General features: G+C 42.0%; 1 protein-coding gene and 1 non-coding gene across 2 annotated transcripts; both read right to left on the reverse strand.

Moving 5' to 3' along the window:
- Nucleotides 1–3,821: 3,821 nt before the first annotated feature.
- On the reverse strand, nucleotides 3,822–18,223 carry LOC134654009 (protein smoothened). Its single transcript, XM_063509379.1, has 12 exons — nucleotides 18,040–18,223; nucleotides 16,246–16,909; nucleotides 14,098–14,311; nucleotides 11,923–12,043; nucleotides 11,315–11,393; nucleotides 10,830–11,054; nucleotides 9,106–9,307; nucleotides 8,356–8,523; nucleotides 6,433–6,633; nucleotides 5,564–5,684; nucleotides 4,971–5,114; nucleotides 3,822–4,015 (listed from the first exon to the last, which is right to left on the reverse strand). The coding sequence occupies exons 1-12, from the start codon at nucleotides 18,079–18,081 to the stop codon at nucleotides 3,893–3,895; spliced, it is 2,304 nt and encodes a 767-aa protein (XP_063365449.1). The 5' UTR covers nucleotides 18,082–18,223; the 3' UTR covers nucleotides 3,822–3,892.
- Nucleotides 15,553–15,634, reverse strand: Trnas-gcu (transfer RNA serine (anticodon GCU)). The gene has a single exon. It is a non-coding gene; the product is annotated as a tRNA-Ser (tRNA).
- Nucleotides 18,224–18,256: the final 33 nt, after the last annotated feature.

Below are 18,256 nucleotides of genomic sequence, written 5' to 3' on the forward strand. Positions count from 1 at the left end.
TAAATTTTTCGGGATTTTGGGCCTTAAGTCGGGAAAAAAAACCATTCAAATTAAATTAATTGTATTAAAAACAACGATATTTTACATTATTGGCACTACGTCAGCTGCTCTGGCCAATCTCGCCACGCGCGCTGACGGGCTCGACGCGGGTCGCTGGCTCGCTCGACGGCAGTTCGGAACGTGAAATTATTGTTTTATAACGTGAAGCTGTTTTTCGGGACAATTTTCACTTTGTCGGGAATCGGGAACACATGCTAAAAATCGGGAAAATCCCGCCGAATCCCGACCATCTGGCAACCCTACCTCCAGCCGGTAGTGAACCTTATGTCAATGCCATAGAGTTCACTGGTGGTCACAATATGGGTAGTAATTGTTGGGACTAACCTAGATTAGCTGTGTTGCTACACATACATAGATAGGTTTTAAATGTTGCATGTCGTCTGAGACGATACAGATTATTTTTAGCATATATTAGAATGTGTGCACTTGCAATTATAAATTATAATTGTCTTTACGAAGCATAATAGTTAAAAGCACATAATTATTTACTGATGGTTTTACTCTCAGCCCATTTATAATAAGTTTTTAAATCGAATTTATTTTAGATACTGAATTTGTGATTTCTTTTTTTAGTTTTTAAGGCCAAAGATCGAGTTTTGTGCTCTCATAAAAATAGTGCAATTTGACTTTTTAGTTAAGAGTACAGTGATTTACACTCCTTCGTTCCTAATAAGTTCTTAAATAGGTAATGTTGTTAAGTTTTTTATAGTTTTGCTCACTTTTTGGTATTGTTCTCCTACTTTTATGTGATCTTTTTCCTTTGTATTTACTATTTTGCATGCTGGACAGCATTTTATTATTTTAATCAGGGAAATTATTGTATTGTATTTTTTGTTTAACTAAAATGGATGACCAATCATGTGTTTGACTGTTGTAACTAACAAATTAAAGTTTGTTGAATAACTTTAAAGATAAATTTTATGAATGGACTTTACCTTACAATGACTAATAAAACTGGCCACGTGGCTTGTTAAACGCGTAATATTTGTCTTTACATGTTATTCCAGCGACTAAATAGAGACTTACTTCACTAATTCCGTCAAATTCTTGCTACCGCAATGTTGCATCTGTGATTAAAGTACCTTTGTTAGTATTGCATAATAATGATTTATGTATATGTAGTCGATATCTCAGCACTTCTCAATTTGGAATGTGCGGAAGTGAACTTGGTTCTGTTTTACCTACTTCTGCACTTGGCAAATTGAATAGGTGTTCGATTATGAAAATTTTAAGTTATTAGTTAAATTATGCATAGGTAAAACACAGTAGGTATGGGGAGATTTTAGATGTCAAGTGATTTTGCATCCATTCCATAGTAAATAATGATGAAACAGCTATTAAAACGTCCAGTAGAGGTAAAATCGGGTACCTATAAACTGCAATACCTAGGTATTATAGATTTTAATAATTTATTCACTGATTGTGTATTTCATGACATTGATCGTATTTTTCCTGTGACATAATTTGCTTGCTTTCGTTATTATTAAACTGAAAATTAAGTATCCTGTTGTTTTATTTCTAGGTAAGGTCATTTCTAAGACGGTTTGTAAGTAAAAGGAATATTTATTTCAAATGCATCATTTATTGCCAATGCCAAAAATATTGTCAAATGTATCAAATAAATGTAAACTGGTAATGGTAATATTATAAGTCGTAAAAACATTAAAGCTGTAGTCGCGATTAAGCACAGCTCATTCGAGCTTCTAACGTTGGGATATAAGGTTAAAAAGCATTTCAAGTTCAGGCTTTTGTAATTCAAAATACATTATTAAACGTTTACACTGACAGCAGATTTATAAGAAACAGCAACATTATATCTCAACAATAAGAACCATTTGTTTTAACTCTTCTGTGTTCTTCTGCAATATTCTGTCGTAGATGAGACCAATTTAAAGACAATGAGATATAACGCGCAAAGATTAACGCAGATGGCGCTAAATACACCATGTCATTCTCATTAGACATGCCAAATCCCAAGAAACAAACTACTACTGGGTTCCTGACAGATGGAACCATTTGTATTCTGTGGGTTTTTAATTTCATTCTGTTAAAAAAAAGTCCGGTTTGATTTAAGAATACAAAATTAATACTAGACACGTTTACTGCGCTGTTGACTTCTGCGTAGCTTCCAAATTTAGGAGTATTATTAATTACTAAAGCCTCGTAAAACACTATTTCAAAATTGTCTCACAACCGCTCGTGTGCGTTTAAAATCAGTTTGCAAGTTCAATCTAGATTTTAAAAAAGCTTAACTTACATTGAAAACTGTTATCTAAAATTATCACTTATTTAAACTATGTACTAATAAAAAATAATCAGTCATTCTCTATCTGACCAAAATTACACACAAATATTTTTTTCATGGCACATTCTTGCATGCCCTTCTGTCTGGTTCATAGAATAAATATGCTTGCTATTAAAATTATCTTCAAAATATAATTTATAACGTCATGGTTTTGTCAGTTCAGAATTAATATTAGTAGAGATTCTGATCAGTCTTTAGATTTTTATATTATAAAAATATATCATAATGAAATATAAAAAGCTGCCTCAGTTAACCTGTCGAATCCCACGATATGACGTCGTAAGGAGTCGGAAATTTATAATGCATACGGCAGTGAATGTGACAATGATATTTAGTTAATTTTGCATAATATCGAAGTTTACACTTAAAATTACTTGCTGATGTATGATTTTAATATAAATATTTTTCAAATAACTTGCAAAATATTATATTTCTAACACTGGTAATTTATCCATTAATATTTAATTCGTATATCACGATATGGTAGGATCACAGAGCACTAAGCATATTCAAAGTATTAAATTAAAAACTGCTTATATCCAGTTAACTTACAAAAATACTGCACCAAATAATGATGTCTCTCCACTATAGTTCGTTTTTTTTTAGCATTAGAAATAAGGTAAACAATCTTGATGTGTCTTTTAATTGAAAAACACATTTTAAAAATAAGTTACGGTAAATATGTAACAATTATGAATCTAATACGATCTTTTATAGTCTTCTGCTTTCATAAGTAATAGTTACTGATTTTTAAAAAGTGTTTTTCAATTTAAAAGACATGTCAAAATCGCTTACCTTCTTTCAAGTTCTTTCTAATGCTAAAAAAACGAACTATAGCGAAGCAATATGTGGCTGAATAATAGATTCCATATATTGTCAGCAAATAAATAGTTATTTGTCTTATCATTTATCATACGAATTCAAGCTGCATCTAGCAGCCCCAGTGGATAAGCACTTCAACATCGTCGGTCAGGACGTAACATTACTCTTAAACTAGGCGGGCTAAAAATAAACCCGTTTATGAACCCTAAAGTCAGAACTCTGTGTCACCGATCTCATGTACCTAAATACACTAATATTGACTACAGCGAAATCTGACGCTGCTGTCAGATTACCATCGTTTTAGCGCTGCAGTCGAATGAGTACCAGAGAAAAAGTTTATGGAACAACAGATCTTTGAAGTCAGGTACTTAAAAAATATCATTTACAGTACATATGGTCCTATTTTCCCGCACTAGTGCGTAAAATAGCACTTTTCGTGCGATGTCAAAAGTTTAAAGGGCCATATGTACTGTAAAACGTTGTACGATACACGTGCGAATAGGTAATTCGCAACTTGTGTCGATTTAAAACACTTCCTTCGGTCGTGTTTTAATTTACCGCCGCTCGTTTCGAATTTCCTCTTTTCCGCACTTGTATCGTAAATAACTATTTTATGTGACATCTTTTCAGAGATCAGTTTTTTGTATCAAAAGGTGCCTTATACTGATGGACGCACTAAATAAGTCATCGCTTTGGTATATCGGGTCAATCGAAGCTAAACTTGACCTCTTCGCGGGCCGGGTCGTTGTTGGCCGCCACAGCCTGCAGCCAGTAGCGGCTGATCTGACTCTCTATAGACGGCGTGCTTTCTTTCCTCACAGATCGCGCCTGAAACAAACAAGGAATATTTCGACCTCAGCAGGTTATACGAGCATACTTTATAGAAACCTCATTTGCTAGCTTGGGATTTAAATTCAGCATTTGCAGCAAAAGTGTAATTCTCTTGTTGTACAAACAACTGATTTGAGAGATTAGTAAACAAAGGAAAAAGATGAATTGAAAATTAGAGAAAGTACGGCGATATCCACTAAAAATTTAACATCAGCTTCGTCGGCAGCGCCACCCCAGTCCCCAGGTAACAGCTAAACGGCAACCGGGCATAATACAATGTTTGAAAGAAAAACCGGCCAAGTGCGAGTCGGACTCGCGCACAGAGGGTTCCGCACCATCAACAAAAAATAAGAGCAAAACAAGCAAAAAAACGGTCACCCATCCAAGTACTGACCCCGCCCGACGTTGCTTAACTTCGGTCAAAAATCACGTTTGTTGTATGGGAGCCCCGCTTAAATCTTTTTTCTACTCCAGCACTTAAATGTGTCAATTAAATGACTGACAGTGATATCTAAAGCAATGTCATTTGAATGCTTTGTCTATAGGCTCATAAGATGACTGCTAGCAGTCATCTTATGAGTATAATACAACTGCTTTATTTTTTTTAAAGACACAAGTTCCGATCATCTTGATTGAAAGAGGTATGTTTTCATTTACAATAATAACTCTTTTTTTTTTAAATAATAACTCAATTTTTTTTAAATAATAACTCTTTTTTTTTAATAATAATGCAGCTGTCAGAAAAAGTAATGTATGCAACAGCTCATAATTGGTTCTTAAAATTCTCGGGTCTTTTTTTACAAAACTCGACTACGTCTCGTTTTGTAACTTCGACCCTTGAATTTTAAGAACCCTTATTATATCACTGTTGCATAAACTAAAAAATCTACATCCGCAACATGCCTGAACTGAACTACCGTAGTCTGCCTGCCGATAATAGCACAATAATTACCTTGCGTTTAGTCTTGCCATGCTTGGTGCGGCGGCGGGCGACCTTGGTCTTCATCTCGGCTATCTTGACGGAGAGCTGGCTGTCGAGCGAGTTGCGGCGCGACTCCACGGACACGTGGCGCAGGCTGATGCTGATCTGCGAGTCCTGCGAGTAGACATGGGTAACTCAGGAGTGATAGATAAAAAAGATATATATCTTTCTCGTTTCATGAATCACTCTTCTTGTCTTTACGAATCCGAATGTATCAGTATATCCGTACCTCTCACTCCCTCGGCAACGATTTACTAAAGCGAAAGCGATAAGCGATGTCTCAGTCGCGCGACTCGCGCGTCGACCGAAGTAACATGAACGAGCGACAGCGTTCGTTCGGGCGGATTCGGAGTTTCGGACGCGTCATTCGCTTCGCTATTCCGCGAGAAGTCTGTCTCTCTCTCATTCATAAGATGACGCAAAGTCAGCGAGTGCCGATACAGTTGTGAGCGGGGCAACTGATACGCACGGATATAAAGATATGAAAGAGTGATACATATCCCAGTCATAAAAAGATATATATCAATCTTTTCCCTCTACTGACACATTTCGCCCATGTCTACCTGCGAGTGGCGCCGGTCCGGCGTGGAGCTTAGCGACGCGTGCGCGGGCGGCAGCACCAGCGCGTCGCGCCGGCGCACGAAGCGCGGCAGGTTCGCCGCCCAAGATGAAGACAGCTCGCAACTATAATGAACGCAAGTCAAATTACACGTCTCAACCGCTGCTAATTTTTAGGGTTCCGTACCCAAAGGGTAAAAAACGGGAACCTATTACTAAGACTTCGCTGTCCGTCCGTCCTTCCGTCCGTCCGTCCGTCCGTCCGTCCGTCCGTCCGTCCGTCCGTCCGTCCGTCCGTCTGTCACCAGGCTGTATCTCACGAACCGTGATAGCTAGACAGTTGAAATTTTCACAGATGATGTATTTCTGTTGCCGCTATAACAACAAATACTAAAAACAGAATAAAATAAAGATTTATGTGGGGCTCCCATACAACAAACGTGATTTTTGACCGAAGTTAAGCAACGTCGGGCGGGGTCAGTACTTGGATGGGTGACCGTTTTTTTGCTTGTTTTGCTCTATTTTTTGTTGATGGTGCGGAACCCTCCGTGCGCGAGTCCGACTCGCACTTGGCCGGTTTTTTCCCGGAAAACGTTCATAATTAGATGTCTCTGAAACCTATTTATTGGTGTACGAGTATTATAGTCTGAAATAAACAATTTTTTTTTTTTTTTTTAATTATTGTTGTACTCTCGTGCTTGTTGTCGGGATAGTCGATGGGCTCGGTGTGGTCGAGGCACAGCCCCACGGGGTCCTGCCGGGAGCCGCCGAGGCTGATAGACAGACGGCCCGGACAGCGGAGTCTTAGTAACAGGGTCCCGTTTTTACCCTTTGGGTAACCCTAAAAATAGGTGTACGAGTATTATTGTGTTACCTCTCGTGCTTGTTGTCGGGGTAGTCGATAGGCTCGGTGTGGTCGAGGCACAGCCCCACGGGGTCCTGCCGCGAGCCGCCGAGGCTGATGGATAAACGGCCCCGGGCGGCGAACTCCCCGCGGCGGCGGTACGCGCGCGCGATCAGCTCGTGCTTGCGCGCGCGCCGCGTCGTCTCCGCTTCCACCGAGCAGCCGCACTTCCTGGAAAGATGACATGGTAAACCATCAAAATCAGCCATCGTTCATTGTAGACATGGGCGAAATGTGTCAGTAGAGGGAAAAGATTGATATATATCTTTTTATCATTGGGATATGTATCACTCTTTCATATCTTTATATCCGCGTGTAACAGTCGTCCCGCTCGCAACATCGGCACTTGCTGACTTTGAGTCATGAGAGAGAGAGAGAGTAGTTAATTATAATGACGCGTCCGAATCCGTCCGAACGACCGCTGTCGCTCGTTCGAATTACTTCGGTCGATGCGCGACCGAGACTTCGCTTATCGCTTCCATAAATCGTCGCCGAGGGAGTGAGACGTACGGATATACTGATACACCCGGATTCGTAAAGACAAGAAGAGTGATTCATGAAACGAGAAAGATATATATCTTTTTTATCTATCACTCCGGAGTTACCCATGTCTAGTTCATTGAGCACGGCACGTTCCAGGCGCGAGGTGTACGAGGCCAGACCGGGTCTGAGATGACGACCGCCAAACGAAAAGGAAAAATGTACCGAGAGTGGGAACGAAAAGTCTAAAACAAAATAATTTCAATACATCATTTAAATTTCGGAAGGCGTTTTCTATAAATTAACTTATTGTCTTCGGTTAGCGCGACAGTTACTCATGAAATAATAGTATTTTATCCAACCGTTGTTTAAGAGAGGTCAAAAAAGGCGACTGGCGTGAGTAACAATTTGAGGTGAAGCCGAAAATTGTTAATAAAGACGCCACGAGTATTTTTTGACTCAGTTAAACAACGTTGCATAGAATACTTTTTCTACGACCAAGCGCTTACTTTGAAATAAAATTGTAAATTTAACAAATATTTTTCATTCCAGAAGTAGGGCGGGCGGGAAAAGAATGAACGAGATAAAAAAAAATATGTCTATGGTTCACTCATCTGTCAGAGATGACAATTAAAATTAGGTTGGCAACAATGTATTTCATACAATATTTTTTAAGTGGTGATTACACGAAGTATCGTAAAATCGGCAAAAAGATACTGCGTGTATGCACAAATTCTTTTTTGGGGAATAGACTAATGACTTGTCTTTACAACTATAAGGTAGGGTTTTAAAGGGTCGTGACCCTTTAAATGACAAATAAAAGTACGGGAGTAGAAAAAAACATTTAAGTTTCGGGAGGCGTTTTCTAGAAATTAATTATGAAGGTTTGCGGGGCGAGTCGACCCATGTGGGTAGAAACGGTGAGTCGAAATAGTTGTCGAAGCAGGGGAGTGTCACTCCGCAGTTTAGGTACATTTGGCCGGCGCGCCCATCGGACAGGCGTATAGCAGTGGGCTGCCGCTCGGCGTGCACGATAGTCGTGTCACGTGGCGCTCACGCAAAATTGAAAATACACAATGGCTTCGAAACTTACTCCGCAAGAATCAGACATGCTATTTTCGGATAAAACATGTATGTTTACAAAAACAATAAATCAGTGGGTATAGGTATAAAAACTTGTCAAGTGATAACCCCGTGCCGACACTCACAGCTTGGTCATAAAACTGCGGCGCGCAAAGAAGATTCACGGTTCGTGCGCGGTTATAAGTTTCAATTTTGCTTGCAGGCGGCGATATAGGTGTAATTTTATACCTAAACCTGACTTTTGTGAAGGAGTGAATTTTCTGTACGGTAGTACTATTAGTTATTCTGTGGTCGAAGTTCCTAGTAGTTAGACGGCGACAGGGTAGTTACCTGGCGAGGTAGCGGCGCCAGGCGGCGGCGGCGGCGGGCGTCCAGGTCCAGGAGGCCATGAGCGCGCCGGCCGCGAAGCAGCACAGCAGCCGCAGCTGCAGCACCGACAGCGACGGCCGCGCGCCCGCCGAGCAGAGCCGGCCGAAGCTCAACGCTTCCAAGCGGCAGCTGCAACAGTAACATTCACTTATAAGTACGCATTTTTTTACAAATAAATAATTTCATTTCATTTGCTTAATGTGGTACGGCCTCTTTGTACCCGTAATTTAGGTCCCGAGTTGTTAAATCTTTTTAATTATTACGGGTTACTATGTTAACTATATCCATTCGTCAAGTATAACTGCAATACAACTGCAATACACAATACACAATACACAACGAAGGCCGCAAAAATATCTGACACGATCTTATTTGTAGAGCCGTAAGAGCGTGTCATATATTTTTTCAGCCTTCGAACAGTAACATATTATTGCAGGTGACTGTACGACTGGCGCAAAACCTAATAAATACTAACGTCCCCTTCGAATTCAGAACTGCGTCCTGATTGCGTTTAATAACCCATCCCACGTATTTACCATTATATAGGATCCTAAACTTATTCGTAATTAAGAATTAGACAAGTCTTCAAGATCACGTGATGATCCGCCGGATCTTGTTGCCGCCATCTTTACTGAACAAGAAGGTTTTCACAATAGGACAGGTATCGCGTTCTTCATACTATATGCGTAAATAATATAAGTATAAGCTCACATGATGTTGTTCTTAAAAGATTCCTTCCAAAATTCAGCGTTGCGGAACTCGTAGAGATGGCAGGCGAAGGTGACGCAGATGAAGATGGCCACTAGCGCCGCCGTGAGCGAGCAGCGCGTGATGGTCTGCCGGATCTTGTTGGCCGCCCGAGCGGAGATCACGTCTTTGCTCGACACGCGCACCGCTATGAGGGAGAATACGCCTGCAAAAAGAAAAATGGTTAACCAATGGAGCGTTAATGAGCCCTATGACATTTAGCAGTAAGCCAGCCCGCATGGGGTGGTTGACGTAGCCCACGAAGCAGATGGTACCTACAACGACGGTCAGCTAGCCACCACACTCACCTCTCAGCAGGAAGTACCCGCCCAGCAGCAGCACCAGCAGTAGCGGCGCCAGCAGTAGGCCAGCCCGCATGGGGTGGTTGACGTAGCCCACGAAGCAGATGGTACCTACAACGACGGTCAGCTAGCCACCACACTCACCTCTCAGCAGGAAGTACCCGCCCAGCAGCAGCACCAGCAGTAGCGGGGCCAGCAGTAGGCCAGCCCGCATGGGGTGGTTGACGTAGCCGACGAAGCAGATGGTACCTACAACGACGGTCAGCTAGCCACCACACTCACCTCTCAGCAGGAAGTACCCGCCCAGCAGCAGCACCAGCAGTAGCGGGGCCAGCAGTAAGCCAGCCCGCATGGGGTGGTTGACGTAGCCCACGAAGCAGATGGTACCTACACCGACGGTCAGCTAGCCACCACACTCACCTCTCAGCAGGAAGTACCCGCCCAGCAGCAGCACCAGCAGTAGCGGGGCCAGCAGTAGGCCAGCCCGCATGGGGTGGTTGACGTAGCCCACGAAGCAGATGGTACCTACACCGACGGTCAGCTAGCCACCACACTCACCTCTCAGCAGGAAGTACCCGCCCAGCAGCAGCACCAGCAGTAGCGGGGCCAGCAGTAGGCCAGCCCGCATGGGGTGGTTGACGTAGCCGACGAAGCAGATGGTACCTACAACGACGGTCAGCTAGCCACCACACTCACCTCTCAGCAGGAAGTACCCGCCCAGCAGCAGCACGAGCAGTAGCGGCGCCAGCAGTAAGCCAGCCCGCATGGGGTGGTTGACGTAGCCCACGAAGCAGATGGTACCTACACCGACGGTCAGCTAGCCACCACACTCACCTCTCAGCAGGAAGTACCCGCCCAGCAGCAGCACCAGCAGTAGCGGCGCCAGCAGTAGGCCAGCCCGCATGGGGTGGTTGACGTAGCCCACGAAGCAGATGGTACCTACAACGACGGTCAGCTAGCCACCACACTCACCTCTCAGCAGGAAGTACCCGCCCAGCAGCAGCACCAGCAGTAGCGGCGCCAGCAGTAGGCCAGCCCGCATGGGGTGGTTGACGTAGCCCACGAAGCAGATGGTACCTACACCGACGGTCAGCTAGCCACCACACTGACCTCTCAGCAGGAAGTACCCGCCCAGCAGCAGCACCAGCAGTAGCGGCGCCAGCAGTAGGCCAGCCCGCATGGGGTGGTTGACGTAGCCCACGAAGCAGATGGTACCTACACCGACGGTCAGCTAGCCACCACACTCACCTCTCAGCAGGAAGTACCCGCCCAGCAGCAGCACCAGCAGTAGCGGCGCCAGCAGTAGGCCAGCCCGCATGGGGTGGTTGACGTAGCCCACGAAGCAGATGGTACCTACACCGACGGTCAGCTAGCCACCACACTGACCTCTCAGCAGGAAGTACCCGCCCAGCAGCAGCACCAGCAGTAGCGGCGCCAGCAGTAGGCCAGCCCGCATGGGGTGGTTGACGTAGCCCACGAAGCAGATGCCCGTGACGCTGCTGCCGTCAACCTCCCCGAAGGCCATGGTAGTGATGGTCAGTACGAGTGGTAGAGACCATGCTACTAGGTGGAAGTATGCTGCCTTCTTGTCTATTCGGTCTTGGATTTTACCTGGAAAACGAAGAAATTTTAATGATGCAAAATTAGTTATATTTATATAGAATAATGTTTATTTTACAACTCAATAGAAAATACAGTTGCAGAAAAAACAATAGATTAGAGATAGAGACAGACACAGGTGGTCTAATCGCTAAAGAGCAACCTCTTTCAGACAACCGTCGTTCCACTCGTTCTACAATTACTGTTTTAAACTCCATGAAACAATAAATTAACAGCTGTTTAATTACTTATAAAGTTGTAATAATAATTACCTAATGCTCGAAAACTCATATGCCACGCATACGTGAATATCACGAACCAAACGCAAGCTGCCATCATAAAGTAATACACCTGTAAAATAACAAAACATGTGACTTCTGAGGATTAAGTTTGTATGTACATATTACACATTACGGTACGGTCTACATACCACAGACTGCAATCTCAGCGAAATACTTACAATCGCGTAAAGCAATAAAATACGCGTCAGTACACGTTCATAATTAGCACCCATCGCGCTTGTCCTCATTCGAACTTATTTAAGGACTTTCAATATTTATTTTTTTGCTGACTTATCATTAAATCTAGCAAAAAAAACCTTTTATAAATGGTGTATGTGGCACTAGCAGTCCATACAATTAAATTTTGCCCAAGCCTATTATAAGGAGGGTAATTACTAATTACATTACATTGATGAAGATTACGTTGCTCGTTTATAAATACAAATCGAACTCTTAACCTATTGTCTATGTCTGATGAGGATCCTGACCGAATGTTTACTTATGTTTTTGTAAATTTTTTTCGAGAATGTTTTTTTTCTACTCCATACAGCACGATTTTTTACCCACACAAATGAAAGGTTAATAATACAAACGCTTACAAGAACGAAGACAACAACGCACGACAAATTCTCCTCGGCGGACGGTTCGCCCTGCCGCCTGGTGCCGTCTTTAGAACACACTATGTCGTCTCTGGACCCAATGCCGAACTGAACTAGCCATCTATTGAACAAGAAAAACATTATATAAGTCATACAAGAACATATCTGAAGTTACTAAATAGGATTTAGGGTATAATCCGAGTGGGAACTAAAAACATATCGTCATTTAACTTACTCAACCTCATATCTGCAACAATCATTTGATGGAAATGTCGCTTTTCTTTCATACGGGTGTTTTTGTCATCAAATGAGTGTTGCAGATACGAGGTTGAGTAAAGTGTCATTCAATAGAACTTGCGAACTATGTAAACAAAAGTTACTAGTAATTTGACATTCAGTGTCAATTTTAGTATGGCGGTTTGTTTACATAGTTAGCAAGTTCTATTGAATGACACTTTAAGTATAGCGGCGATATTATCAGTGACATCACATCACTACGGTGTCTATAGGTAGAGGATGTTAATAAATTTAAGGTCATGCGACATGAATTAAAAATATATATATATTTTCGTATTTTAGTGCCCTATTGTAAGCCAAATATCAGAGTAGCAGTAGATATCTGATTTCACATGGGCAAGTTAGTGTGACGGTTTTAGCAAGGTCTGTCTATATAAATATTCAGATATAAAATATGACTCATATAGTCTGCGTTGTACGCTGATTGATTACCCGAACATCCGATGACGATAAGATCAAATTTTTCGAGCCACTTGTACATTAATCTTCAAGGAAAAGTGGCCAGGGCTCGGAACCGGTTTTTTTTTTAAGTCAAAATAGCCCAATATTTTTAATTTTTTAATGCTCTATGTGTAGGACTGTATCATGTATTTAGGTAACAACAACAACTTCGTATTATTAGATTGTCCCATTAAAAATGAAATAATAACCCAAAGAACGAAAAAGAACCTAATAACGGTATTTTTTGTATGAAGATAAAAACCGGTTCCGAGCCTTGATTGTGACTAGAGATGCCACGAATATTCGGCAACTATTCGGTATTCGGCCTATTCGGCCACTTTGCCAAATATTCGCTATTCGGCCGAATGTTGCCTACTATTCGGCCGAATACCGAATATCTGTTGCACCTACCTAAAATTACACAATAAAAATAACCAAAAACTAAGTTACATTTTATTTTTAAAATGTAGGTATTCTTGGAAAGTTGTTAAATACGAAGACCTTTTTTTGAGCATTAGTTGATTACAAAATATTTTATTTTATCATGGGTCTGATTTGCTTGACTCTAACAATATTCATTAATTCTGTTCAACAAAAAAAATGTTGCCTACTATTCGGCCGAATACCGAACGGTTTGTTGTTCGGCAACAAAGCATAACGTTTACTAAGATATACTATGTTTTCATAATATGTAATTGTGACTCAAAATGTTCGCATGTCATGCCGAATATTCGGCGACCGAATATTCGGTATTCGGCCAAAACCACTATTCGGGACATTTCTAATTGTGACCCTACGTATATTGACAACAGCAAAGCACACGTGGATGTAGAACACGACAAGCATAGGATAGGACACTTGTTCGCATTGCACCCGTCGATAAGAAATGCGTCGGTGTGTATTGATACAAATCAGCTGACGCTGCACAACACCAGTCGTCAATTCGACAAAGTTTTCTTACGTATTCTATACAGATTAGTTGGGTCAAACAACTATTTCTTGTTGTTATTCTGTCCCATCAGCGAGGAGACAATAGTAGCATAGATTGTTAGGTACTGCTGTACCATGTTCTACTAACATGCTCAGTAGATGTCCCATTATGGAAACGTCTTATAACTACCATAAAATGCAAGTTTGGTTCATTTAAATATGATAAGCCTAGAGCAGTGGTTCCTAACCTTTTCAGTCCGGTCACCCCTATGACTAACTTGGGAACCTGATTTTACCCCTCCTCCCAATGGTAATAAAAAATAAAACGTGTACGTTTGTTGTATTGTTATATTAGGTTGCTTATTACCCCCGTAAAATACCAGTTTTACCCCCACGGGGGTAATTACCCCCAGGTTAGGAACCACTGGCCTAGAGTTTTAAGAGTGATTCAAGAGACCGTAACCATAGCAACGTGTGACAAGTTGATTAACCCAGTAATTGACTCACCCCATGTTAGCTACAGCGAAGCACACATTAATGTAGAATATAACTAGCGCAGGATATTTGTTAGCGCTGCGCCAGTCGATGAGGAAAGTGGCGACGGTGAGCAGGTTGAGCGCGAGACAGCCGCCCGCGCCCCACGCTACCAGCCGCCGGATCTGCTGGTGCTCGTCCTCAGTGTACAGGGGATCCTGGCACGGCAGCCCGCAGTTTGGTATACCTGCGCAATAGTTATCATTATCAGTCACTAGCGACCCCCGGCTTCGCACGGGTTAAAAAAATATACATAAACCTTCCTCTTGAATCAGTCTATCTATTAAAAAAAAACGGCCAAGTGCGAGTCGGACTCGCGCACGGAGGGTTCCGCACCATCAACAAAAAATAGAGCAAAACAAGCAAAAAAACGGTCACCCATCCAAGTACTGACCCCGCCCGACGTTGCTTAACTTCTGTCAAAAATCACGTTTGTTGTGTGGGAGCCCCACTTAAATTTTTATTTTATTCTGTTTTTAGTATTTGTTGTTATGGCGGCAACAGAAATACATCATCTGTGAAAATTTCAACTGTCTAGCTATCACGGTTCGTGAGATACAGCCTGGTGACAGACGGACGGACGGATGGACGGACGGATGGACGGACAGCGGAGTCTTAGTAATAGGGTCCCGTTTTTACCCTTTGGGTACGGAACCCTAAAAAAGGACCAGTATCCGTTGCGTAGTTTTAAAGATTTAAGCATACATAGGGACAGACAGACAGCGGGAAGCGACTTTGTTTTATACTATGTAGTGATTATATGTTACAGTATAGCTATCGATAAAATGACATACTGGCTCCAAAATTGAAGTACCTGAAGGGAATGCAGGGCCTTGATATAGGAAACCAGGAAAGCGCAATGTCGTTAGATGTAGACTTTTAAATCTAAGAGCTGGTTTAAGCTGTGGTGTAACAAAAATAGTGGGGATCTGTTTAAGGGCATATTCGGTATCGTGTTCTGAGTAGGAAAAAGTAGTAGTAAAAAATTTTTTTTTTCAATGGGGCAGGTAGTCTAATTTGGGCAGCCCTCCACACAAAAGCCAAAAATTTTTCGCGTCAAATATTTTTTTTAATAAGAACACGATACCGAGTATGCCCCTAAACGAGTTAAACGGATCATCACTATTTTTGGTACATCTTGTATAGTGTATACATTTTACTGAGGCGTGCTATTAAAGAGTATTGTATCTATCTACATTTGTTAGTTTGGGCCTAAAAAGCCCTTTTGGGCGTATCAGTTGTATCATGACTATCATGAGACCCGCTAAATAGGTCAACTGTCAACAAACAAGTCCTCCATACAAATAAGAACATATTATTTACATGTAAACTTTAATTTCGTCTGGTTTATTTGATACAGTACATAACTTCATCAATGAAAAACAAAAAAAAAATTAATCATTGTGTAAAAAATAACAAAAAAAATATCGACGAGGATGGGATTCGAACCCACGCGTGCAGAGCACATTGGATTAGCAGTCCAACGCCTTAACCACTCGGCCACCTCGTCATATGAGAACGTGGTGAAATTAAAGGCTGCTAGAGATATGAACGTGTCTTAGAACGCGAAAGGTTTTATATCAATGCGCGATAGCGACGTATTTATAATTAGTCACGTATTTTTGTAACAAATAGATTATCGCTGAAAAAAATAGTTTTACATATTAGGTACTTGGCAGTTTTTAACTGGGCTTATTTTATTAGCAAAAAAAAAATGTCAAAATGATTGAGGCGGCAATAGAGCTATGATTACATAGAACCACTGTTAGTGACACGTGAGCTGCACTAGTTTGCTCGGAGGTCCGATTTAAGATTAGGCGGGTCCACACAAAACGAGCCGCCTCGCGAAGCAGCTCGGTCTGTGTAGACGTGCCCGGCCGCATTGGCTCGGGCGAGGCACGTCTCCATCGACAGAGCTGAGGGCCTACCGCGAACCACGTTCGACGTATTGCCTCTCTGTCGCTCTTGTAAATTCGCACGTAAGTGTGACAGGGAGGCAACACGTCGAACGTGGTTCGCGGTAGGCCCTCTGGTTCGCGCGGCAATTTCCTTGCCAGGCGGCTCGCTCTGTGTGGACCCGCCTATTTGAATGATGACTTGTGCAACAAAATGTAAACTCACCTTTATAAAAATGTAACGGTTTCTCAGTGTGTATGAGCGGCGGCAAGCACTTGCCGGTCGTGTTGAACTTCATCTTCTCCTTCGCCGGGTTCTCGCACTTCGGCGGGAACAGCGTCTCGTTGCACTTCAAGTAGGACGGAAAGTATGAGGTGTTGTAGAGGAGCGCGCAATGCTCCATCGTCACGTTGCACATCTCGAACGACGGTAAATACACCATGTCTTTGCCTAATACATTCTCGCATTTAGGCATGAACGTAGAGCACAGGAAGGGCTGTATAACGGCCCAGCATTTTGGCACATTTATCAAATGTGTATATAGTTGCAATTGATTTTGGATCTCTTGCTGCGTGCGGAAGAACGTTAGATGGACGCTAGTTTGGTCATAGGGCAGTTCGACGCCCAGGCAAGTTCTGTTGATTAGCTGCTCGCATTTGGCTTGTCTCACGCAGTAGTCGATCTTGATTTCCCCCGTAGAAGGGTACCACTGCGTGTTTCTGTCTGGCTTTATCAGTCTGTAGTTTGGCGTGCCGTTTATGGCCTCGAGATGGTCTGTGAGGTTTGCGTCGAACTCTCTCCCTATGGAGTTGCGGTCGCCGCCGCCGCTGTGCATGGCCGCGCATGCCGACACGGCTACCACCCAGCACAGGCTCCTCGCGACGCTCATCTGTAACAACGGAAACATCCTTTATTGCCACCCGCTATACCCTCCCATAGAAAAATTACTCTAAAAAATTAAACTGCAATTCAATTTCTCAAGTATTCTTTATTTATGTAGGTGCAGGGCGATGTCAAATAAAACCCTTTAAAATTTCAGATATTTATTGTTTTCTACAGTGTTGTCGAAAAATAATGCTCTTAGTAGTAAAACTTTATTTAAATGATACGTGTAATACGTCCAAGGAACGAGGATATCCGATGGGTGTAGGTACCTAATACGCTTTGCCAACACATTTGACATACCTATATCGGAAGAGTTCAGAAACCTACAGCAGTTTTAACACCTAAACACTGCTCAACCTATTAAGGCTTCGTCACACAGGCGCGTATTCCGGGCGGGGCGTGAGCGCGGCGCGCCGCTTTTACTTATAAAACGCTCACGCCCCGCTCACGCCGCGCTTGGAAAACGCGCCTGTGTGACGAAACCTTTAGATTTGAAGAGTACTGAATGTACCTATTTATAAATTATAACTATTTTTTTCTAATGTTTTCAATAAAAAATATATCTGATCTAAGTACGTAAGAGTGCAAATTTTGTAAAAAAAAAACAATAATCTATTAAATATTTAAATTAAGCTGCTAGGTAAATTGCAGATTGCATAGGCAGATTGAAAAATAATGTACCAAAATAAATAGTGTTTTTATTCATTCTAATTTATAATTTTATAAAAATCTTACTAAGTTTTTATTATAATTAAAAATATATTAATCTTTCCGTTCATACGTACTATACGAGTCTTTACAACGGCAACAAGATGAATAAGAATGTGCTTTTTAATTGGAGGTTCACTTGTGAAAGAAGTAGATAACATGTTTATTACACAAAAAAATACTTATTAGGTACACTAGGTAGATCATGCACAAAAAATGATATCAACTTCAATGTGTTGGCTGCGCTTCAATCGAGGACGGGGTACGCCTTGGACGTGGTGTTATCTTTATTTTCTTTTTATTATTTATTTCTTTTTATTTAATCAACAATCAGTCCTACATAAACAAATATTTACATAAGAAGGAATGGGTGAATCTTTATTATTTTTTATTAACAAAACAAATCAAAAAATACCGGGATCTTACTATAAGATGTTGCGATTGGTTGACGCCTCGAGGGATTGCCATGGCATCGTCTTGTCCCGGGACTTGTGGGGTCCAGCGCCGCGGCCGAGTAAGTGGGCTGACTCATCCTCGGATAAATTACCTGGGAGCATACAAACACGTTATGTGCAAGAGTTCACAGTTAGAATTAATTAACAAATAGGACAGTTCAACTCACCTAGATCCGGCCCATCAAATG

Source organism: Cydia amplana, chromosome 14 (genome assembly GCF_948474715.1).
Source record: "Cydia amplana chromosome 14, ilCydAmpl1.1, whole genome shotgun sequence".
Taxonomy (NCBI): Eukaryota; Metazoa; Arthropoda; class Insecta; order Lepidoptera; family Tortricidae; genus Cydia; species Cydia amplana.

Bases quoted from the DNA above. Each gene is read 5' to 3' on its own strand.
- LOC134654009 (XM_063509379.1), bottom strand. From the start codon at position 18,081: ATGGCAATCCCTCGAGGCGTCAACCAATCGCAACATCTTATA. The intron at 14,312-16,245 runs GTGAGTTTACAT...ACTATTGCGCAG, and splicing joins ACCGTTACATTTTTATAAAG to GTATACCAAACTGCGGGCTG. The intron at 8,524-9,105 runs GTGAGCTTATAC...TTACTGTTGCAG, and splicing joins TCTTTTAAGAACAACATCAT to CTGCCGCTTGGAAGCGTTGA.